Source organism: Bos mutus, chromosome 5, assembly GCF_027580195.1.
Source record: "Bos mutus isolate GX-2022 chromosome 5, NWIPB_WYAK_1.1, whole genome shotgun sequence".
In the NCBI taxonomy this organism is placed as follows: domain Eukaryota; kingdom Metazoa; phylum Chordata; class Mammalia; order Artiodactyla; family Bovidae; genus Bos; species Bos mutus.
The window spans coordinates 11,091,021-11,116,447 of NC_091621.1; the positions used below are offsets into that span (position 1 = coordinate 11,091,021).

At 40.4% G+C, this 25,427-nt stretch overlaps 1 protein-coding gene across 16 annotated transcripts in view; it reads left to right on the forward strand.

Annotated features, from left to right (window-relative positions):
* The window catches only part of ANKS1B (ankyrin repeat and sterile alpha motif domain containing 1B), a 1,156,394-nt gene that overhangs the window by 804,790 nt on the left and 326,177 nt on the right, over positions 1–25,427 (forward strand). For all 16 annotated transcript variants that reach the window (XM_070370293.1, XM_070370295.1, XM_070370296.1 and 13 more), the window contains one exon: positions 22,707–22,859. In XM_070370293.1, the coding sequence (XP_070226394.1) occupies positions 22,707–22,859 (153 nt within the window). The remainder of the gene's footprint in view (positions 1–22,706; positions 22,860–25,427) is intronic.

The following is a 25,427-nucleotide window of genomic DNA, read 5'->3' on the forward strand; positions in this document are numbered from 1 at the left end:
ATTTATTCCTTGGAGAAGCCTTTTATGACATCCTTTTTCTGGGCTATCATGCTAATTTAATCTTCTGTGCTCCCATTACACCTGATAAGACTGCCTATTGACTAGTTTGTCTCTCTCACTCAAGATCAGGATCTTTGTTATATTCATTTTCATTTTTTAAGCATGGAGCACCTGGACATAGTAATGCTCAGTTAATATTTGTTAGATTGGACTGAGCCAAACAAGAGTGCAGATTAGAAGTCAGTCCTGAATAGGTCAGGATAGGACTCCCAGGTTAGGACATTTCCCAGCTTGGCACCTTTATATTTAAATGTTTTACAAAGAAGTAAGGCAGGTCCTTCATGAATATAATATCCATACCCTGATGGCCTGCATTTTCTTCCATAGACCTTCTCCACCATGCCTCATGCTTTCTATTTACAAGTGGATAACCAGTCTATTATTCAGGAATATATTGGGAGAGGGAATGACCATTTTATTTATAAAGTTCTTTGAGCTTTTTGAAATGAGAAAGTCCAGTACACACAAAGTACAAAATAGCTATAGCTGTTTGAGCTAGATAGATATCCAAATACCTACCAGACGTGAGAGCAGTACAGCCCCAACTCACTTATGGATGCTCTGTTTCAATGTTTTTATGCCATCTCAGAAAGCGAAGGTGACTGCAGCATTCTTCCTGAGCTAAAGATGGAGGATTTTCAATGTGTTATTTTAAGTGAATTTATCTTGGAATAGTTTATTATTTAGACCAGAGAACTGAACTATCATTGTACTCATTATCCCCCATGATGGTTACAGAGAACTATGGGAGGAATTCTGCAAGTAAAAGGTTCTGATCTATCACCATCCCCAACGGCTGTCATCCTTCAATTTTGAGAAGTTCATCCTCATTTAATAAAAAAACAATGGCTCCCTTGGAGTGATATGAAAATCAGCAGTAAGAGTAAAAGAATTTAGATATCTGAGCACTTTCTCTTCCTAGTGTAATTCTCCCAAGAAAATCACAGTTTAGGGAAGCAAAGGACCTTAAGCTATCCAGCTCAGGGACTTCCGTAATGGTCTAGTGGTCAAGATTTTACCTTCCAATCCCTGATTAGAGAGCTAAGATCCCACATGCTTCATAGCCACAAAACCAGAACATAGACAACAGAAGCAATATTGTAACAAATTCAAAAAGGACTTTAAAAATGGTCCAGATAAAAAAACCACATTGTGTTCTATTAAAACATATATATATCTCCAGCTCAACCTCTTGCCTAAATCCTTTCACAGGTGAAGATAAGCATAGGTCATATTAAATGGCTTGCCTCAAGGCAGATTGTTCCTTAGCAACAGAAAAGTGAAAGTGAAGTCACTCAGTCGTGTCTGACTCCTCTCGACCCCATGAACTGTAGCCTACCAGGCTCCTCCGTCCATGGGATTTTTCCAGGCAAGAGTACTGGAATGGGTTGCCATTTCCTTCTCCAGGGGATCTTCCCAACCCAGGAATCAGAGCTGGAACTATATCCCAGGTGTCCGCCCTCACGCCAGTTAGCTCCTGGATGATACTTGGCTATACCCAAGTCTCTGATGATTATGTATTTGTGAGAGAAACTGTAAAAGTGCAAAAAAGAACCAAGTGACTAAACACAAAAAGGAATTGTTTATAAAATTGTGTTTCCTTTTAAGTTTCAGGCTAGAAAGGCCATTTTTGCCACATCTATAGTCCACTAAACTTCCTTCTTAGGACTGGGAGGGAAGGGCTGTGGCAGAGATCAAAAAGCCCTAGAAAAGCAGGAAGGAGACAGACTTGAAAAAGGAGAAAGGCAAACGTAGACCAAGTCAGTTGTCCTGCAGCTACTGAGGGTCAACCCGCCTGTTTATTCTTGTAGGTGGCCTTACAGAAGCTTCAGGATTGCTGTGTCAAAAGGAAAAAAAAAAAAAAGGCATAATGAAATAAAGCAAAATAGCTAAAATAATCTTATTTATTTTATTCTTTAATTTGGGTAGAGAAGAAGGAAAGATAGGCAAGGTGAAAGGGCACTCTCTAAGAAATGTCTTTAGAGCATTAAACTACACGGAGATGACATTTTTATAGGATTAAGCCAGGAAACAGCATGGTGTAATAGTTGGGAACATGGCCAGAACTCCCTGAGTTTGATTTTATCTGACCCATAGAGGTGTGCTGAGTATTAAATGAGTCAATACTTGTAAAGCACTTAAAATGGAACTAGGTGCATCATATGTGCTGTATTCATGTTTGTTAAATAAATTTTTAAAAGAAGATTGAAGGTGAATGGATACATGCATATATATAACTAAGTCCCTTTTCTAACCACCTGAAACTGTCACAACTTTGTTAATTAGCTATACTCCAATATAAAATTAAAAAAAAACTTTTAAAGCTTATTTCCAAAAAAAAAGATTAAAGGTGAATCAAGAAAAAAGTGAGGTTCCTTCATCCATTTTTATGTCTAAAATTCATTACATCAGGTATAAACAATAAGCAAAATGAGTTGATATGCAAACAAAAAATAGTCAAAAGATGTCCTCTCAGGTAGTAAGGGAATAGACAGAGTGACAAGAATGTACGAATGCTGTGTTAGATCGATAAACTAGGATTCAGGCCCAGGCAGCTTAACTGAGGTTCTTAACTATATTGTCTAAACGCTATACTTTAAAGCATGATGAGGATACTAAGTGGATAATCCCTTTAAGTTGTCTTCAAGCAACTTAGAATTTTATAAAAAGGAATTTTCTTGAGCTTTTATTAACCTAACTTAATTCTAGGTTGACCACCTACTACTTGTGTCATGTTGGACATATTACTTAAATTCTATAATTCTGTTTCCTTACCTGTAAAATGGAGATGTAACAGTAGAGCCTACCACATTAACTTACTTTGAATTATAAATTTAAAAATGTGCATGAAGCTCCTGTCACTTAGAAGGACTAAGTTAATATTGGTCTTAGCCACTTATATTTGTTCAGTAACTGCTCACTAAATTAGCAAAACTTAATAAAATTTGGGGGTGGGGGCAAATTTGCCTGGGGCCAAAAAGCAACAGAAAGGAATTCAATCACTGATATAAGATAGTTTACGACTAAAACTGTCCATGACTACATTGGAATAGTGAGCTTTCCATTCCCATTTCTCACAACGCAGATTATTCACGTTTTAAATAACGGAAAAACTTTAAATTCTGATCATCATCCACTAAATTAATTTTTAATACCTTTAAGATGATTATTTAACCTATCAGGAGCTAAGAGAGAAGGTATTTAAAATCATAACTGGGGCCTTCTTATCTAAGAAATTAAATGAATAAGCGTAATAGCAAGAGGGCTTCCTGTCTGCACCTCTTAGAGGTAATGTAATCAATCCCCAGAGCTAAGTGGAAAGTGGGAGAAGAACAGAGGAGATAGTACTTCAGACAGCAAGGGCTCAGTAAATGTGGGTGGCACAGAATAGAATAGAAGTGAATTGAGAAGCTGCATGTTCAGACCATGACAGGTTGGCTCCATGAAATTGTTAAAGACATTCTGATTTCATAAAAAAAAATTAGCAGAACTAAGTAAATTTACACAAGAGCTCCTAAACAATATACCCACAAATGTGAAGAGCCATTATCCCCCACCTTTCCTGTACAATTGAATTAAGTTCTAGTTTAAAAGTTGAGTATAATTTGGCTATACTTCTTACTTTCAATCAATGGCAGTCAAGTGAGAAATCTCTGTTCAGTTTATGTCTGCAAATGCCTTGAGCATCTACTTATGTCTCAGACACAGTGGAAGGAGAAAAAAAGATGAAGTTATATAGTATCTGCCTTCAAGGAGATTGCCATCTAGCAAAGAAAGTCAACCCAATATCCAAGTGATTTTCATAAAAACAGAGCATGAACAAACTGTAATAGAAGTAAAAATACAAGCTTTGAGCATTAAATGGAAGGCAAGTTCTCTTCTGCTCAAGGAATCACAAGAAAGTTCCTGGAGGAGGAGGAAAAGAAAAGCAAACCATTTTTCAAAATGGTTTTGAACCACGGTTTCAAACCATCTTTCAAAAACCATAAATCAAAAAACCATTTCTATGCACCTTAAAAACTTCTTTGTTGTGTCAAGAGTGGGGATAGCTCATGACACTCCAAGCAAAATGTGACCAGGAGTATTTGCTTAGCTTGTTCAGGCAGATAGATATGCTACTTTTTTCCCACTTATAATAACCATTGTTTGAAATACAGCTAGTGCCGTCAATCCAGTTATCAATTTCATCCATCACTTTGCCCTTCAAGCTATAATGAGTGAGTCAAATGCTTCAAACCCAAGAAGACGCCTGGAGTCCTTTTCGGTGAAGCCGCTAAACTAGAACTGAGTTACTGTTCTCCCACCCCTAAGCTAAGCAGTTTTTCATTCCGTGGTATTTCTTTGTGGTTATTTTCTGTTGGTGTTCAATAGGAGTTTAAATTTCCATCTTTCAGGTTCAAATTTGATGCTTGATCTTCTGTGAACTCACAGTGAACACTTTACTTAGGAATCCACCTTTCACCTTTAGAAAAATGGCTGGCCATTTTTCTAGCATCTTCTATTTTAGTAAAAAGATATTCAGCTTGGGTTTTTTTTTGGGGGGGGGGAAGAGAGGGGGTGTTTTATTTTGTTAGTTAACAGATAACTACTGCTCTTATCAGAGGAAATGAGTACTCAAGAAGCCACCAGATTCCTTCTTTCATGTCTTCAAGGGTGCTAAATAGATACACTTTAAATGATTTTTAAGGTAATAATTTATGAATCACAAAATTCTAGCAGGTTAAAAGCTTTTTATTCAATGCATCATCAGTTTTAAACCTCAACTCCTTCTCTATTTAGAGGCTACTTCTGGATGGGAAAGAATTGTATTTATAATTTTCTAATACTGAGGTAAATATATTATAGAAATTGTTGAATGTGAAGTTTTCTCCACAAATGTACCATAGATTATTATAGTAAGTGTATAGAAGATTGCTTTTCCTGGCTTTTTCCTTCCTTCATTAGAAGGACTGCTGCTGAAGCTGAAGCTCCAGTACTTTGGCCACCTGATGCGAAGAGCTGATTCATTGGAATAGACTCTGATGCTTAGGGAAGATTGAAGCAAAAAGAAGAGGGTGGCAGAGGATTAAATAGATAGCATCACCAACTCAGTGGACATAAATCTGAGCAAACTCTGGGAGACAGTGAAGGACAGGGGCTCCTGGCGTGCTTCAGTCCATAGGTCACAAACAGTCAGACACAACTTAGTGACTGAACAACAGGAGCATAGAAAATTGATTTCCCTGGCTTTGTCCTCTGGGACTCAATTACATTATCGTCTATCAACATTTATGGTGTTCACTTTCAACAGAACACTTTTCTAAGTGCTACTGATGTAGATACAAAGTAATAATTGACCTTGCAACCCAAAGACCTTAGCATTTCCAATAGTGTGTGTGTCAATCGCTCAATCGTGTCCGACTCTTTGTGACTCCATGGACTGTAGCCCAACAGGCTCCTCTGTCCATGGAATTTTCCAGGCAAGAATACTGGAGTGGGTATCCACTCCCTTCTCCAAGGAATCTTCCCGACCCAGGGATCAAACTCGGGTCTCCTGCACTGCAGGGAGATTCTTTACCATTTGAGCCACCAGGGAAGCCCCATAGGGCTTTCTGATAGGATTGGGGCTAAATGACAGACAGGACAACTCCAGATGCATAAAGTCTGCAGACACCCACGTGCCCAGATGATCATCAATGAATTTCTTATTCATCCAATCAGTTCATTTTGGCTCTATGCTAGGTTAAGAGATGGGGGTGAAAAACGGATAAGACGTAGTTCCTGCCTCAAGCAGTTCTACCTACACTTTGGACAGAGACAGATATGGCAAAAACTAAACTACTATGTGAAAAAATATGCTACAAGAGGAAGGGAGGACTAAGTACATGGAAGCCATGGAAAGTTTTCTGGATAGGTACATGATGCTTGAGTTTAATTTCGAGAGATTAATAGATATGTTTAGCAAATAGAGCATTGAGGGAATCACTCCAGACAGGGAATGCTGCCTGTGTTCTGTCTAGATCTAGAAACAAACGGGAGAGATGGATGCTCATATTCATCCATTCTCTCTGTGTCTCTCTCTTACTCACTTTAATATACACACACACACCCACTCACACAGGCATTCACTTCTTTAAGTATTAACCCTAAGAGAAATTATGGAAGAAACTCCTCCCAAACATCTCCAACTCCTCAAGTTTTATTTCTTTTCTGGAACTTGCAAAAACTTTGGCACTTAATTTTCTTACATTTGTATATATCTGAAATACACACACACACAGAATTGCATATTCCTAGAAAGAACCTTAGACCTTTTATATTTTTATAAATTTTGTGCTTAAAAATTCTTGTTGCATGAAATAAATAATAGCTACTGAAACTATTGTTAGGAACTGATTTACTAGTAGGGATTCACATAATTCAAGCTGAAAATTCTTAGTTACTTCAGTGTCTGAGGTAATAAAAATTCTGAGATGACCAAAAAACAAACAAACGCCCCAATCTATAAGACTGGAGACATTTTCCTAAGAGTCAATCTATTGTCTCTTCTACCCAGCGGTGGTGGAGTAGTTCTTAGAGTATTCCCTCACTATAGATAGAAAAGGAGTTCTCAAGAATCCCAGGGGTTCTCAAGAATTCCAGGCAGGGCTTCAAACTGCTGTTACACTTCTCTGCATGTTCCAGACCTCACTGAAGTTTTTCCTAATATTCATTCTGGGTCTTTCAAGTCATATGTGCACCATTAATCAGACCAATTGTTGCCTGTGTGACATCTGCCTTTTTCTCCCTTTCTCCCTCTAGCTTATTGTAGTTGATGATTCTTGTTACCAAAGCTTGAAACAATGCCACCAGAACTTACCAAAATTGTTCTTGGTGCTGTTAACATCCACTGAGTGTGCCAAGTCTGCTACTAATTGTTGCCAAAGGCTGCTTCAGAGCTGCAGGGGCCCAATGTGTCAAAGGTGCTAATGTCTGTGCTACTGCCTACAGTGCCCAGGCACTTTCCATCAAGGGCACATTAGCCAATGCCAACTGAATATCCTGCCAGTATCACTGAAACCTGCCAGTGTGGGCACCATGACCAACTGCTGGTGCCCAATGTTGAGGGCACCAATATCTGCAATATGGCGCCATCTCTGCCTGCTGATGAAGTTGCTGGTGCCAGTTCTGCTAATTCCTTTTGTCCCCAAGTCCCAAAAATGTTTCATGATACAGATTTCATATTGAAGCTTCTTATTCTTAAGGCATGATCCACAGGCGCTGAGCCAGGGTCCAGATCCTGAAATCCATGCAGAATCACCCATCTCCTTGAACATGTGTCTGTTATCCTGTTAATCAAATACATATGCCTAGGCCACCTTCTTTGACCAGGAGAGTCTTTTGAGTATCCTGGGTTGTTCATTGAAAACAGACTCATGCAAGACCCACCCTGCAGTTATCCATACGTTCCCATGCTTGACAGATGAATGCAGTCCTGTTCAAGCTGAGACCCATGCCACATGGGTGCAAATCAAGTTGGCAGAGTCCCATTCCAGGCTAGAGAACAAGGAGCACTTTATTTTGTGTTTCAGGAAGTTGTCTGGAATTTGACCACTTCTCACCACCTTTCCTCGAGCACCCTCGCCCTGTCTCTCTTGGGTTACTTCCCCAACTTCTGAACAAGCCTTTCTGCTCCTACCCCCTTGCTTCCCTGTGCACTCCTCTCAACACAGCAGCCAGAGTGACTGCTGAAATGTAAGCCAAATCAGGTCACCACTCTGTGCAAATTCTTGCACTTGCTCCCTGTTTCCCACAGAATGAAAGCCAAAGTGCTTACAGTGCCTTCAAAACTTTACAGTATCTGGCCCCTGATTACCTCTCTGACCTGTTCCCTGCCCACCTCTGCCTGCACGAGCTACTTCAGCCCCACCCCTGGTTTCCTTGTTATACTTTAAGTGGACATCAGCTCACTTCCTCCTGAGGGCCTTTGCTGTACCTGTTCCCTCTACTTGAATCCTCTCCCCCGAGTTGCCAACAAAGCCAATTCACTCTCTTTAAATCTTTGTTCAAATCTTGCCTTCTGAATAAAATGTCCCCTAACCACCCTATTGAATACTACATTTCCACTTTAAATCAACCCTGAATATTCATTGGAAGGCCTGATGCTGAAGCCGAAGCTCCAATACTTTGGCCACGTGATGTGAAAAGCTGACTCACTAAAGAAGAGTGGAAGATGCTTTGAGAGATTGAGGGCAGGAGAAGAAGGGGGCAACAGAGGATGAGATGGTTGGATGGGCATCACCAATTTAATGGACATGAGTTGATGCAAACTCTGGGAGATAGTGAAGGATAGGGAAGCCTGGTGTGCTGAGGTCCATGGGGTCACAAAGAGTCGGACACGACTGAGCAACTGAACAACTGAACAACAACCACCTGTCCCCATGCAACCTCCAGAACCCCCAATCCTCCTATTGTACTTGCTCTTTTCACAGCACTTATCATTTTCTGACATAATTTCTCTACTTTTTATGCTTGTCTATTATTATCTGGCTCCCCAGTTAGAATATAAACTTCACAATGCCTAATACTTTTTTATGTTCCATTCACTGATGCGTCCAAAACAGTGCCTAGATTACAGTAGACATGCCTTATGTCTTTGCTGAGTGAATAGTAGATGGGTGAATGGATGAATGGGTGGACAGATGGATGGGTGGACAGATGGATGGGTGGACAGATGGATAGATGGATGTGTTGTGGGTCCTCAACTTTGTAACTCCTATTTTTTTTGTGACCTTTTGTATGATATCCTTTATACTTCCCCACCCAAGCAGAACATAAGTTATTCATTTATATACTCCTAACTTTGGTTTTATGATACATTTATCAGTTTGAAGTACTTCAGTGGGTATGTTATTATGCACATGCCTGGAGGCTCTGAGAAAGGACATGGTTTTTAAATATCAAATAAATAGAATTGGCATTCAGAAGGTTCATTATCTTCTGAAGACACAGGTTTGGGGAAAAAAATATTTTTTAGTTGAGACTAATAACAAGCAAACAATTTTCTTGATTCATAGTAGCATTTAAAGTTTCTGTTTCAAGAGCAAAGCAGTGTTCTACATACCAGTGCACTACATAAGCATTGTAGGGACACGGATGTCAGCAAACATGTACTATCAGAGGGGGGAAAAAGAGGGATTCTGTGTCTTTTGTTAAATAGAGTTCATATCAGTGGTGGAGACTGTAATGTGAGTGATGGTGGGCATTGTTCAGCACCTTATTCTAGTTGCAGTAAATCCTCTCCATCTTTAATCTGAGACCTTGTTTCATAAAAGAACTTTGCAACAAGGAAATAAATTAAAACAAATAGTGATATATAACAGGGCTCTAGGGTCAACATGATCTCAACAAGGATTTTAGAAATGAAAAGAGGGTGAAAGCATGTTCTTTGATTGAATTTTCAAAAACACCCCTTTTACCAAAAGCTTCAGAGAGAAGTACAATAAAAATGATTCAATAAAATCATTCAGCCCCAGTGACCATGTTTACATGTGTACCGTGCAGTGGTTGCACTGGTCCTTTCATCCACGTCCCCACAGATCTTGCCTCGCAGACAGCGGCCAGGTTCTCAGGTGATGCTCCAGAGAGCAGTTACTCTGTGTGTGCACAGAAGAAACCTGATTAGCAGTCTGCTCACACTGTTTGCAAAGCTATAAAGAGGCTGCTTTATGGTTGTTAGTGTTGTTATTGTCATTTTTTTCTGCCACGATTTATAGAACTTCTCTTTTTTGGCACTTCACTCCTTTAATTTGTAATCAATCCAGTGCCTTTTAGGAAGGGTTATGCCCCTAACTCTGATGGCTAGAAGGTTCGCTAGTCTGGCTAAGGCTTCTGTTTTGTTCACCAAACATCTTCATTGTGCTATTGGAAGTTTATCACCACACGTCTTAAAAACCTTTCTTATCTATGCACTTTGTCCATTGCTTCCCTTCCAGTTTACTCCACTGTCTAAGACTTGTCAAAATAAGGAATGCCTCAGGCCCTCTCACGGAGAAGGCAATGGCACCCCACTCCAGTACTCTTGCCTGGAAAATCCCATGGACGGAGGAGCCCGGTGGGCTGCTGTCCGTGGGGTCGCTAAGAGTCAGACATGACTGAGTGACTTCACTTTCACTTTTCACTTTCATGCATTGGCGAAGGCAATGGCAACCCACTCCAGTGTTCTTGCCTGGAGAATCCCAGGGACGGGAGAGCCTGATGGGCTGCCATCTATGGGGTCACACAGAGTCGGACACTACTGAAGTGACTTAGCAGCAGCAGGCCCTCTCATGGCTAGACCTTAGTTTATTTCTTTTATTCATTAAATAGAAATCACAGGGCATAAAGTGATAGTACCCAGGCCAAAGCGTTTCACTTTCCCTTTATTCACACAAAAGGTAGTGCCACGTAATATTCAGGTATCACCTCTTCATGCTCCTGCCCTGTTCCTAAAGCTGGGAATCTGCAGTTGTCTGAACATTCAAGTATGCAAAATCAGCAAGGCTCAGTTGGTGGTGGGAAAAATTAGAGGAGGTACTATTATCTGCAATTAAGTCCATGCTGCTGCTGCTGCTAAGTCGCTTTAGTCGTGTCCGACTCTGTACGACCCCATAGACGGCAGCCCACCAGACTCCTCCATCCCTGGGATTCTCCAGGCAAGAACACTGGAGTGGGTTGCCATTGCCTTTTCCAATGCATGAAATTGAAAAGTCAAAGCGAAGTAGCTCAGTCGTGTCCGACTCTTAGTGACCCCATGGACTGCAGCCCACCAGGCTCCTCTGTCCATGGGATTTTCCAGGCAAGAGTACTGGAGTGGGGTGCCATTGCCTTCTCCAGCTATTAAGTCCATAGTGACATCTAAGCACGATTCACTTACCTCTGAGTGTTTAAGATTCTCCCCATTCTTTTGCAGAAATTGTCTCAATAACAGGGTCTTATTGCAAACCAATGGGCTTCAAGAAACAGATTTGTATATGTTACATGTCTCCCTCCACTGCTGCCGATACACAACACAGAGGCTTTATCACACCCTGCTTCCTAACAAGAGTCACAGTATATTAATCTTTCAATTCCACAGAAAGAATATCATTACATGAAGGACCCAGAGTCTCAGGCTCCATAAAGGGCATTTTCCAAAAGATCACTTAAAACCCCTCACTATGAGATAATGTGTATGAGATCACTTTGGGTTTTTAATCTCATATGATTGTTAGGTGATGTTCTTATCATTGATAGTCCTATCCCTTTGGTGGACATGTCTCTCCCAGCAAAGTTACACTATGACAGCACTTAGACGGTGGTAGATAGACTTTTTTTTCTGGGGCTCCATGGTCATCGGATCTGCCTTCCTCTTTTATGTTCAATCAGTCTTTTAAGAGCCACTGATGAAACAGCACAGTGATGTCTGAGCCCAGGTCTCAAAGCCTATAGGAGATCTGATCCTTGCGCTACTTGATAGACCTGCATTTAGACTTGGCAGCACACTGTCCGTTAGCACTGCTTGACCTGGCTTATTATCAGGCCTACTGCTAGTCCAAGTCTTGGTTAGCAGCAGGACAGAGCAGAAGAGGCTGGAACAAGGAGCAGGGAAGTGGGGGAGGTGCCTGACCATGTCAGCCATCTGTGTGACAAAACTCCTATCGGGGAGTCTGAGAGTACAAAGTATATCCAGGTAGAAAAGAGATGCCACGATCCACTGCAGCTTCAGAGGCAAGTTTGAGTTCCTGACACATCGAGGGTGTTGCACCAGCAGGCTCACAGTAAGTGGTAGTCAGGTTTGTGTGTATCTGGGGAGCAGCATGTCATACGGAATGCTGCCCTGCCCAGATGAGGACCTCCACCTCACATATAAGGTTCCAGCATTTCACGTATAAGGATCCAGCTCTCACCAAGTCTCAGCAAGGCAGCTTTTTTTTTTTTTTTTGTAAGTAGCTGCTTTGAATACAGAGATTATTAACCCCAAAATTATCTTCGGCTATGCCTCTCAGCTTGATTTCCAAGAAAGGCAAGCAAAACCCCCAAGGCAAGAGACAAGCCCTCTACCCCACTCCAATCTCCACGGCACTCTTGGGCTCATTCCTTTATGTCTCTGACCTTCCTCAGCCGCGAGTCCTCATTTGTCACTCCTTTCCTTGCCTTTTCCTTGTGCTTTCTAAAAACTTCGTCTCCCACCTTCTCTTCCCATACAAACTCTTCAAAAGAATCATTTAGATTGCACTTTCTGTGTCCTTATCTCTGACTTACATTGCAACCCAGCACAGCCTAGCTTCTGGGCTCTTCTCAGCAAGATGCCAGACCCCTATGAACCGTTCTCCCTCCTCCTCTCAGCAAACCTCTTCACTCATCCCAGTACTGCGGCCCACAGCCTCCATACAACTCTGCTCCTCTCTCTTCTCTTGTTGTCTTGACTATTCTTTCTTCAGTCTCCTGAGTATAATCTTCATCCTTTACTTTGAAAATGTTGGTTTGTCCTCAGGCCACTTCTTTTCATACTACATGCTCTCTTCAGTCCCATCCATGCATGACTGCAGCTCCCACTTGTGATAAAAATAACTAAGATTCATCCAGAGCTTCTTTGTGCTGAACACTGAACTAAACACGACTTGCATTATATTGTTGAACATTTATGGCAACCCTCAGAGGTAGATATTCTTTTTTATCTCTCATAATACTTATCAGAAAATGGATGCTTAGGAAGGTTGAAGAGTTTGCTCAAAATCATACAGCAGTCTGTGCTGCTGCCTCAGACTTCTCCCCCAAACTTAACATTGCTATTCCCCAACATCTTTAAATTCTCACATCTCAAAATTATTCATGTCACTTTCTTCTATTTTCTTTTCTTTCTCAGCTGGTAATACCACCAAGTATCAGAGCTAGAAACTTGAGGTTTCCTACATTTTTCCACCTATTATCCCTTGCAGTGTTGTCACAAAGGGATGGTGGTGTGATTGACAGAAAGATGCCAACAAAGGCAGTTAAAAGAAATGAAGTTTCTTTTAATGGCAACAGATATGAAAACTTATGGCTTCACAAAATTAAAGACAGTGCAGTGTACTGTCAAATGGAAGTACAGGCTTCCTTTAAATGTTCTTCATGAAGTTACCGTATTTAATTTTTAATTCTGTTTTTACTAAAGGCTAAGGCTCTGAATTAGAGACCTCCTCGTGGTTTAGAGAGTAGAATGCTTACTTCTCCCCTGTAACAGTCTGACAGTGAGCAGTCCAGGTTTGCATGTGGACTCTGCTCTATGCAATTCTGGAAGGACTCAGGACCCAGGACCTTCCATCTCTTGTTCTATCATCCTCTAAAGTACTACTGTTTAAAGTGTGGTCCACAGATTGACAATGTCAGCATTGCCAGGGAGCCTGTTGGACATGCAGAATCTCAGTCTCCCTTCAACCTGTTGACTTAGAACCTGAAGGTTAAGGTCTCCCATATGATTCTTATGTACATTAAGATGTGAGGAACATTTCCCAAACTCTATAGTATTGTTTTGCCCATGGGACCAAAGCTAGGCTGTCAACACAGGTGTTTCAGCTCAAGAGAAGACCTGCCCCCGACCCCAAAAAAAGGAAACTCTAGAGCAAAGAATCTTTTAGGATAAAGGTGATCTGAAGTTACATTAACACTTTCAGTGGCATCCCATAGGCTCAAATGTATTCTCATAGAAGCAACCAGAAGAAAAGCTACTGTATCACATATCTAGTTAAGTAGGTATGAGCCTAATTGAAGCCTCATTACTGTGGAAGAAGAGAGAATAGTTTTTGATGGACAACAATGGGTCTCAATTTTGTAACACTCTCAGACATAAAAATATCGGCCAAATTTGTTATTGAATTTTTTAAGTTCCTTATTCTCTTGATCTAATTACCATGCCAGTGTCATAATGCCAGCTTCATAACTTGTTGAATTGAGAACTATTTTTTAAATTTAATCCCAAATCTATTACAATGTAATTCCATTTTCTCTTATTTTTATTTCCTTTTTCTATTTTTGTTGCCTTCCTCTTTTATATTTTTCATCTTGTGGCTCTATCAGTTTATAAGGTAGTATCCTTGTGTGAACAGACAAAGCTGGTCTCAGGCAGAAAGGATGACAGACAATAAATATATATGTATGTCCATGCATATGTGACAAGCCCAGAATATTTCAAATAAAAGTAACATATTAAGATAAAATAAAGCTATAGTGATCATGTGATCTTACAAAAACCTTCTAGGTCAGTGGTTTTCAAATATTTCTTTTTTAAGCTTTCTTTCTTCTTACCTATGTAAGACACTTAAAATATGAGTTATTCAACTGAAGTAGACCAGGCAGTTTTAGAACCTCAGCTGTTTAGCTGTCTTATAATGGCCCCCTTGAAGCCCTAGGACACTGCAGAGCACTGTCCTAGGGTCAGTGATCTCTGCCTGCTTTGTGGCTTGTGATGTTAACAGCGTGTTCCCTCTGAGGCCAAGTTTGCTTTAAGAGGCTCCTGGAGGACAGTCAGTGCCCATTTGCAGAGAATCAACAAGACATCATGAGCAACAAGGAAGATCTTTGATGCAATGTACCAAGATATCCTCATTTTCCTGAGACAAGCTTTCTTCCCTGCTGTCTCTGATTGCTATTCCAGCTTAGGTTTTCCCCAGACTTTGGGATTCAACTAGTTGAATAGTATTGCCTTGTTGCGAACCTGTTATCATGCCTGCTCACCACTCTGCCTCTCAGATTACAGACTGTGCCTGACACCCATTCATGCTCACAGTACGGCGGGCCTGGCAGCCCCTCCAGCTATCTATCCTTGTCCTGCCAGATGAGCCTGCTGAGAAAAGAGTATCACCACTGCTAATCTGAGAAAGCAGTCACCATGCTCCTTGTGGGCGCACTCAAGAAAAAAGTGTGGCTGACATCTGACTCTAGCCTAAATGTCCTATGAAATTGAAAGTGCTAGTCGCTCTTTGCAACCCCAGCAACTGTAGCCCGCCAGGCTCCTCTATCCATGTCCCATCTTGTACTGCATTTTTTTCCTTCTGCCTTTAGGTTTCTTTCCTCTTTACTGGATAAATAACTATGACACTAATTTGATATTAATATACAAATTATACAGTTGTAAGATTTAGAAACTAAAAGGGAACTTTGAGATTATTGATCTAACACCTTTATTTTATAGATGAGAGCACTGAAGCCTAGAGGTGAAGTAACTTGCCCATGGTTATACAACTAATAATGGTATAGTCAAGACTGCCAGCTACAGAAACAAAGCCCAGTGCATTTTGCAATGTGGCATGTGCTGTGTGTGCTCAGTCATGTCCAACTCTTTGTGACCCCATGGACTATAGCCTGCCAAGCTCCTCTGTCCATGGAATTTTCCAGGCAAGAATTCTGGAGTGGAATGCCATTTCCTACTCCAGGGGATCTTCCAGACCCAGGGATCGAACCCATGTCTCTGGCATCTCCTGCACTGGCAGGCAGATTCTTTACCATTGCACCATCTAGGAAACCCATACGGCATACTACACAGCATACTCCCTAGAACTGGTCCTTGGTATTTAATAGTTTTAAATACTTGTAAACATTAAGTTAGGCCATAACAGGAAGCCTCATTTGTATAATATGTAGTACAAAGTACACATCTCCCCACAAATGGATGCCATGCCACTAAAATTAATTTGTCCTTTTGTCCTCACGTGTTCATTAAATTGGGCTTCCCTAGTGACTCAGTTGGTAAAGAATCTGCCTGCAATGCAGGAGACCCAGGTTCAATCCCTGGGTCAGGAAGATCCCCTGGGGAAGGAGAAGGCATTTTAGTAAACCTTTAGCAAATGACTGCCATATCTACAAAAGTGGCTAAGACCTTGTTTCTTTACCAGGAGGTTGACAGTCTAACTAAGACAGATACTCACCTCTCTAACTATAATAGAAATCAAACTTTAATAGAGCTATAATAGAATTTTGTGCAAATTACTACAGAAACCTGGTAGAAGGTATGATTAGTTTTGACTTGGGAGTAAGGATAGCATTGGAGAAGGCATCATAAAAGAGGCAGCATTTGAACAGGATCTTTTAAGAATGGATAGAATTTCAACAGAGAACAGGGGAAAATAGTATTCCTGACAGAGGAAACGGTGTGAGCAAAAGTGTAGAAATATACTAGAAATACAGTAGATTATGCCCCAACAATCGTACTCATAAAATAAAGAGTTACTTAGTTTAAGATTAGTGAAAATACAGTACACTGATGTTTACTAGATGAGAGTCACACAGCTTGGACAGGATGCTGACGTTAACTTAGCTTCCCAAGTCTCTGTCAGTCATTTGCCAGTGAATTCATAAATTAAAGAGTTTGGAATATTTTATATGTTGACTTGGTTAGGCCACAGTACCCAGATATTTGGTCAAACACCAGTCTAGGTGTCACTCTGAAGGTATTTTTTAGGTGAAATTAGCATTTAAATCAGTAGACTTTGAGTAAAGCAGATTACCCTTTAATGTGGATGAACTTTATCCAATCAGAGAAAAACACTGAGGTCCCCCAAAGAAGTCAAAGGAATTCTTCTCCAGGCTGCCTTCAGGTTTGAGCTGCAAATTCTTCCCTGAGTCTCTAGCCTGCCCTGCAGATTTGACACTTGCCAGATTTCAGACGCGTGCGTGTGTATATACACAGCCTATTGATCCTGTCTCTCTGGAGAACCCAGACTAATACAAACACCAAGAGTTTTGAAATAAACAGTGACTTTATTAGTCCATGTTCCCCTCTATGTCAAAATATCAGTGGTTTATAGCAACAAAATATATGTATATTTTTTCTTCCTCATGATTCAGCTAACTTCAGGTGGACTCACCCACGCTCCAGAGAGCTCGGGTAGACTCCAAGCTTCAGCCTAGATTTAGGTCTGCTCCACAAGTCTTCATCTTTCTCGTAGGGTTAGCAGTTGTGTAACTACTCAGCACTTGTTTTTCTTATAATAGAGTATAGGAATACAATAGGATAATTGGATCACAGGAGTGCAGAGGCCTCATCTAGAGACCGCCACACTGATACTTCTGCCTGTTCCACTGGCCGAGAAAGTACACAGCCAACACCAATGGGATGGAGTAGTAAGTCCAGCTATAGCAGGATTCAATGCAGATTCCTTGGCAAGGGGCACAGAGGTATAATTCTCATCCAGGAAGAAAGCAGAGAATTAGAAATGATTCAATCAACTTGAGGGACCTTGTTAGATATATTTTTAAAAAGTAACTGTCAACTGTGGAAAGGAGGGTATAAGGAGGTTAGCAGACATAAACTCTTTCTAAAACAAGGTAGAAAAGAAAAGGAAGCAGTGCAAGAGGAAAGAAGAATTTTGATTGGAAGTTGAAAAGATTAGCAGCCAAAAGACTCAACATATACAGTTTCAAAATAAGCATGGGCCTAATTTAGGGCACTAAGGAGGGAAGGAAACTAAGTTATTGAAGACATATATTCAAAACTGCGCTAGGCAGCATGCATACCTTGTGTCTTATGATCCTTACAATACGGCAGTAGATACTGCTGTCACATTCCAAAGTTCATTTTGGAAGAAGAGAATTGAATTGAAAGACACTTTGTAAATCAAATGCAGAAGACTTGTTGGCCTAATTAGATATGAGGTAAAATGGAAAAGAGAAAGATGACTCCTAAGCCTCTACTTGGGCGATGGTGTGCAGTTGTGGTTCAGTCACCCAGTCGTGTCTGACTCTTTGCGACCCCGTGGACTGTCACACATGGAACTGCATATAGTGTGATGCTCCCCATTGACTTAGTTGGGGAATGCAGAGGGAGGGCACTTGTGAGCCAAAGGAAACACATTTTGCTTGTGTTGGTGATACTATAGGACATCTATATGAGATATTTTACAAACAGTTGGAAATTTGTATCTTAGAGCTCAAGAAGCCAGTCCTAGAGAAACACTGCAGAAATAAAGGCAGAAATCATTCTGCATGGAATGCATGGAAATGCATGCATGGAAATTCCATGGAAAGCATGGAAAATGATATTTGCAAAGACATGAATGTGTCTTGCACACAGTTCATGTTCATGGAATGGCTAGCAATTTAGCATACTGTTTAGACAAACTGATGTGTTTAATTATATGTGTGAGTTTACATACAGCAGAGTAGTATGAGATGAGGTTGAAAAGATAACTTTGTACTTGGTCTCAGTTGTCCTAGAATGCTGGAAAAGGACATTTGGGCTCTTATCAAGAAGGAGCTTCTATAGGATTTTGTGCAAGGGTTGACTTAAGAGCCTGGAGACTGATGTAGCATCATAGTATAAGCTGGATCAAAAAGGGGGGAGGCCAAGTGGAAGACTATTGCATTGGTTTTATAAGCACCAATAAGGACCTACACAGAGCAGTGGCAGGAAGAACAGAAGTGAGGGAACAGATGGGAGAATTGCTTTGAAGGAAATAATTGTGCAGCACAGTAACCATTTTGCATATCATTAAATATGTGTCAAGTTAATTTTGTAACTTCTTTCAGCACTAATAGCTTCCTTTCTTCAGGTGTGCAGAGCCTTCATAATTTATTGGTCATCTGCTGGCATATTTTTTAAATAGGGTTATAATTTCTATGAGGGAGAGACTATAACTTGTTTTGTTTCCTGCTCTTCTACAACATTCATCAGAATAGGCATGGGCTAAATGTTTAACGAGTGAGCGACTGAATGAATGCTGCCCCGTACACATCAATGTACTCATTCCCAGGTTCTCTTCACACTTGCTCTGTGGCCCTGCCCCACAGCCTGCCCCACCTCTCATCTTTCCACTGACTGTTTCCCCCCGCTTGCCTCCTTAAGGTTGGTCGGGAGAACTTGTCTCATAGGAGTAACCAGATTTCTGAGCAGTTTGCAGAAACTGATGGGACTTTTTTTTTTTTTCCAATCCTGCCTTCAATCAAGCTCAGTTGATTCTCTCTTTACTATTTTTAATGTTATCTCAGATATATCCAATAGCTTTCAGTTCAGTTCCGTTCAGTTGCTCATTCGTGTCTGACTCTTTGCGACACCATGGACCGCAGCACACTAGGCCTCCCTGTCCAACACCAACTCCCAGAGTTTACTCAAACTCACGTCCATTGAGTCGTTGATGCCATCCAACCATCTCATCCTCTGTCGTCCCCTTCTCCTCCCACCTTCAATCTTTCCCAGCATCAGGATCTTTTCAGATGAGTCAGTTCTTTGCATCAGATGATCAAAGTATTGGAGTTTCAGCTTCAGCATCAGTCCTTCCAATGAATATTCAGGACTGATTTCCTTTAGGATGGGCTGGTTGGATCTTCTTGCAGTCCAAGGGACTCTCAAGAGTCTTCTCCAACACCACAGTTCAAAAGCATCAATGCTTCGGTGCTCAGCTTTCTTTATAGCCCAGCTCTCACATCCATACATCCAATCTCACATCACATACATCCAATAGTTTTACAGTTATATAATATTAAAAATTCAGTTCCTATCCATTTAAGCGTCCATTTTTATTTTCTTCTCCAACCCCCACCCCAATTTAGTCTTCCCCCAAGGGACTGGTACCTCTCTCTTTTCTGACTCTAAATTCCCTAATGCTAAAGAAGGAGTGACTTGGGGGAAGGCATACTTCTTTATAGTTAATTGGGTTTGCTTTGCAGAGGTCTGGTGGGTTTCCCATCAGACCTTTGACTACTGCTGACCATTAACAACCTCTGTGTGGCAGGTGGCCACTGGGTGTTCTCTCAAAGGAATGGTGTGTGAATACCTGGGGTGACCTATGAGGACCCTACTGCACAGTTCTCTGGGGTGGGACATAAGACTGTACCTCAGCTTGATGCATCTAGACGCTCCAAGCTTGTACCTGGTATCACAGCTGGTGTGGGCAGCTTCTCAGATGGCTAGCAGAAAGACCTCCCTGGCAAGCTATTAATTTCAAACCTAATGATTCTCTCTCCATTCCTTCTTCTCTTTTTTCTAGTTATTTCCTTGTATTAACTGGGACAGCCAGGGAGTTTCCTGAGGCTGGGGTGATTATTCAGGGTAGCAGAGTTGGTTCAGCCACCTCCTAATAAGTCCTGGAAAATGCCTCTAGCCCCAGTATTTTTTTAATTCTCTGTAGAATGTGAAAGTATTTGATACCTTTGAGCCTCTGCTTTTGGGTCCTAGTTGCCAATTTTACACATAGATAACATCCAGTTATTTGCAACTGCTGGTAAACATCATTTTGCAAATCCTGAGTTGTCATTTATATTTGTAACTGCTGTATAATAAACACTGAGTTAAGTGTTATATGAACAAACATCTAATGAGTAGCCAAAATGAGTCAGGCAATGTAAAAGTGAAATACAAAATTCTGATGCAGTTTCGACCCCAATGCAAGTAATGAATTACATGGTAATGTCAAGGCAGAGGACATTTAAACCTTGAAATGGAAAACAGATTGGGGAGTGGAACAATAGGAAAGACAAAAGGAGAAAACGAAACTTAAAAACGAAGTAGTAAATATAATCCCAGAAGAAGAAAAGAGAAAGAAAGGTAGAAGTACTTGAAAATATAATCGCCTTGACCTTTGATCATGTCTAGGAAAGAATAAAACAGCTACACAGGACATTTTGGGTACTTTGGGGGAATGCTAATACTAACTATATGTTGCTGCTGCTGCTGCTAAGTTACTTCAGTCGTGTCCAGTCTCTGTGCGACCCCATAGATGGCAGCCCACCAGGCTCCCGCGTCCCTGGGATTCTCCAGGCAAGAACCCTGGAGTGGGTTGCCATTTCATTCTCCAATGCGTGAAAGTGAAGTCACTCAGTTGTGTCTGACTCTTTGTGACCCCTATGGACTGCAGCCTACCAGGCTCCTCCGCCCATGGGATTTTCCAGGCAAGAGTCCTGGAGTGGGGTGCCATTGCCTTCTCCAACTATATGTTAGGTAACATCATTTTGTCAATGTTAGATTTCTTGGGGGTGATGATACTGTGACTACGTTGGAGAACATCCTTGTTCTTGGGACATGCCAATAAAGCGTCAGGGATAAAGTTTCATGATGTCTGCAAATGGTCCAGGAGATATGTCTTTCCAATAATTCATCTAAAATTTAAAAGATAGATGTTGTGTGCATGTGAATGAGTGAGTGGGTATAGAGTGAAAGGCAAAAACCAAATGTAGTAACAAGTTAGCCTTTGGTGAATCAAGGTCCCGGCTATTCTGGAAGACATGGCCATGCACCATCTGTATCTCCCTTCAAGTAAGGACCTGCCAGGCTTTGGGGAGAGTGGTCACCAGACAACCTCCAGCTGTCAGCATCTCCAGGGTCTGCCTGCATGGCAAAGAGCCCACCCCAGAGTATCTCCTCCCAGGACAGCAACATCCACTAACAGAGAGGTGGGGCCCAAAGGCCCATTTCTATCTGCCATGCCCAGGATGCTCTAATAGCCTAAACTGCGCCAGAGCTCCAGTGGGTTCATAGAGGCTTTATCAAGCTCCATCATTCTTTGGCCCCTCTTCTGCCCTAATAAACACTTTGCACCTCCCTCCAAAAGAAAAGGAATGAGGAAAATTTCAAAAATGAGGACACTGCATAGTGACAGAAAGCCTAACATGTTTGAGATTAAAATCTGAATCCCTGATGCTCAGACTAATTTTTCTCTGCTTGCCAATCAGAATCCTATAGATTTCCATTAATATTTATCTCCTTGAATCTAAAGGAAGCGGAAAATCTATGTTGCATTTTTCCCAGTTCTGCCATTCCCATCCTGAATTTCACTGAAGGACCACATCAAGTTGTTGAGGTGCTGGCTGTCCTTAATAAGTGAAGTATTCGATGTAAGGTGTGGCGTGCAAAGCAGCACAAGTCAGAAGTGAGTTACTTAAAAAACCAAGAACTGCAAATTCAACTAAAATTTCAAATAAAAGCCAAAAAACTAGAATAATCCATACAAAATTTTAAAGCCAGAAGTTTCTTGTGCTTAAAATTACTTTCACACTCCAATTTAAACTCAGAAACATTATGTTGCTGTCACACTTCTTTGTTCTCCTAAAAAAGTAAAAAAAAAAAAAAAATCTGTATATAGCTGACAAAAAAATAGGAATCTGTCTGCCAGCGAGTTCTCTATTAATGTCTAACATACTGTAGAGTCTGCAGAACACATGGTCTTCAAACACTCAAAAGCCTCTCCTGTACTGGCTTACCACAGCAGTATGTTTCTCCAGCATGTTTTCACTACCTACAATACATGTCTTGCATAAGCATGAATTCCTTTGGATGTTTGAGTCATGCAGTATTTTCACATGCTTTGATGTTGTGCATATGAGAATTATCATCTACATTTTGGGAGTGTAGTTTCCTGTGCCTTCAGCACTGAATTTAAAACTGCTCGACTGACATCATTTTAAATTCCATCCAACAGAATGCCAATAATGTCCACAACAGAAGTTTGACATATTTAGATCTCTCAAATATGGAACTGATTTAGCAGCTAAATTGGAAATTTCTGGGTGCATTTTTGAAAACTAATTCAGCATGAAATTATTAATGATTTAGAATTGTGCCTCAAGTATTTTGGGTTTTCTCATTTTCTTATCCAGAAAGATCTGTTGCTTCATATCAGATAAATTTCCAAGATGCATTCTGTTGTTGGAACACAAAGTAAACACCTTAAATTAATCCTGACGTGATTTTCTAATTACAGATGAGACCCATCGGCCATGATGGCTATCATCCCACGTCTGTGGCTGAGTGGCTGGATTCCATTGAACTAGGTGACTACACCAAAGCCTTTCTAATTAACGGCTACACATCGATGGACCTGTTGAAAAAAATCTGGGAGGTTGAACTTATTAACGTAAGTTGATCTCTTAACGACACCTTATCAACCCTTGATGATTCTTACCATAGGTGGGTAGTTGTTTCTGTCTTCATAGCTGGACATCCAACAAGGATTTATGGATATGCCTTCTGTTTTGAATATATGTCTCTCTTGATTCTAGTCAAGCTCCACAGTCATTATCTTTTGAAGTTTTGGAGTGGGGGACTAAGAGGACTCTCAGGGTGTTTCACATTATTTCAGGAAACCTCCCAAGCAGCTTTGGGATTTCCATTTTAAGAAATTTTGTCACTTTAGGATATGGATATGATAACAAATCAGCACCCATTCTATTCTTTGCTCTTATTCATTTTTTAAGACTAAAGTCATCATTTTTAGTTTTCTATCTCTGTTATGTTTGTCTCTATTCCTTAACTACAAATATAAACCATATACTTGAAGAGGCTGCTTTTTGTTATTATATAAGCTGCTGTAATATCAACATTTTATTTTCCAAGGCTTATAACTAATTTTAAATTGTTTGTTTTATTCATACACTTGGCATAGATTTTCTGTAAAAACTGGCCAACAAATGTTGCCATGTATTTGAGCCCAAAGAGATCAACTAAATCTGTTTAACTGATTTTGATACTGATAGTTTTCTCATTTTGTTTTTACTGTTATTTTATTTCTAATGGTATAAAGGCATGAAAGAGTTGAAAAGATGAATAAGCATCATGCTTTCATATTTTATTTGGCATCATGAACATTTCAAAAGTGAGAAATCATTTAATCTTTTAGAGAATTTCTTAGACTTAAGTTTTATATTCTTATAACTGAAAAAAGCATTCACAAAATGAAAGACAAAGCAAATAATTTCTTCCAGCTCAATAGCACTCTCTTCTACTCTTTATGGCATTTTTTCCTCCAAAAGTCAAGTCTCCTACACTGAATGTCATTAATTCTTTTAAATGATGGTTAATTAGTAGTAACTAATTATTCTTTGCTTTTAAAAAGTCTGTCTTTAATATCTTTTCTGGAACATCTATAAAAACCCTTCTTTAATTTAAAAATCACTTTAAATGGACAAATTCTTGGCTCCTTCTTCTAATGTGCCATCAACTACCCTTAGCTTTCTGTTCTTATCCTTTCACAAAAGCTTTCATTATTTCAGAAGGAACTCACTTTCTGACTAAAAGCTTCCAATTAATTTTGTTGCTAGTCTGTGTGGCAGTGGAAGCAACTGAGACTGTTTTGCTTTTCAGTTGCATCAAGAAGACTTCAGTTCTCCACTGAGAACTCCACACTCATGGCTACTCTTAGCCATTTAGTAAACGGGGCTCTTCCATAGATCAAACAAACATGCTTCCAGTAAGTCACTTTCTTGTCAATGATAAATATATCTATGTAACATCTTCTGAATAATATCACTTCCCACTGAAGAATGAATACTTATTATAGATAGCTCATGAGTCACTCACCTAATATTAGAAATAATCTCTCTGAAAAAGAATGGATTCCAATAGAACTCTATTATCAAATGTTTTCATTGAAGCAAGGATCATTAAAACAAGACTACACGTCTCTGAGAAGTCAAGTACTGGGGCTAACAGTTAGGGTGTAGGCTTGGACCCACACTCTCCCCAGTGCTCTGTGTAGCAGAGGATTCCCGTCTGGTCACTGTGACCAGACCTCGTGGGTGCCCTCAGTGACTGCAGGGCAGTGATGCCACAAGGCCTCATGTTTCATGCCAGGGCTCAGGGTGTTAAACCACACCCACAAGGCTAACCACTCTTGAAATGGGACAGAACAATAACCTTTTCCACCCATACTGACTCTAAGCATTATCCCCGTAGGTACATTTGCTGTAATACAGTCTGACTCCAATCTAGGGAGAAGTGCCTGTCACAAGCATTGTATCAGAATCAGAAAACATGGTCACTATGTTTTTGATCTTGAGGCCAAATTCCTCGGGCCTGGAGTACAACATCTGCATCTAACACCAACCCAGTATACTTTCCTTACAGTGAACCGATAGAATGTAAAGTTTGTGACAATTGTATGGGCAAGTTCACACTCTTGATGAGGAGGCTTTGCAAGTCATTTAATTCTATAAATACACTTACTATGGAGAAAAACCACCTGTACCTTTAGACTTGGAAATCAGAGAATAAAATTTTTATGCCCTTTAGAGCTGCTGCAAGTGTACTTCATTTGATGGTTAGGGCTGTTGGGTTTTAAAATGAGAGACAGGCATGATGTGTACCTTCTGGCTTATAATGCTTTCTACTGGTCTCCAACTCAAGACTTTTATTTATTCCAACTAGTCAGGGAAGGTATTCAAATATAAGATAATCTCGTATATAACATTTGGACCCAGTAATTCTGTATTAAGTATCCATAATTTATTCTTTTGTAGCCCAAAAGTAATGTGTAGTCATTTTGGTTAAGAGCAAAGCTTTTTAGGAAAGTTGCATCCCGAACCTTTGTAATGAGTGGCTAGTTTTAAAGAAACCCAGTGGCTTCAATAAGTGCTGTTCTGTGTAGAATGGAGAGAGAAGTGCACGTGCAGGCTGTCTTTGATGTAGAGATCTGCTGAGAGGGGAG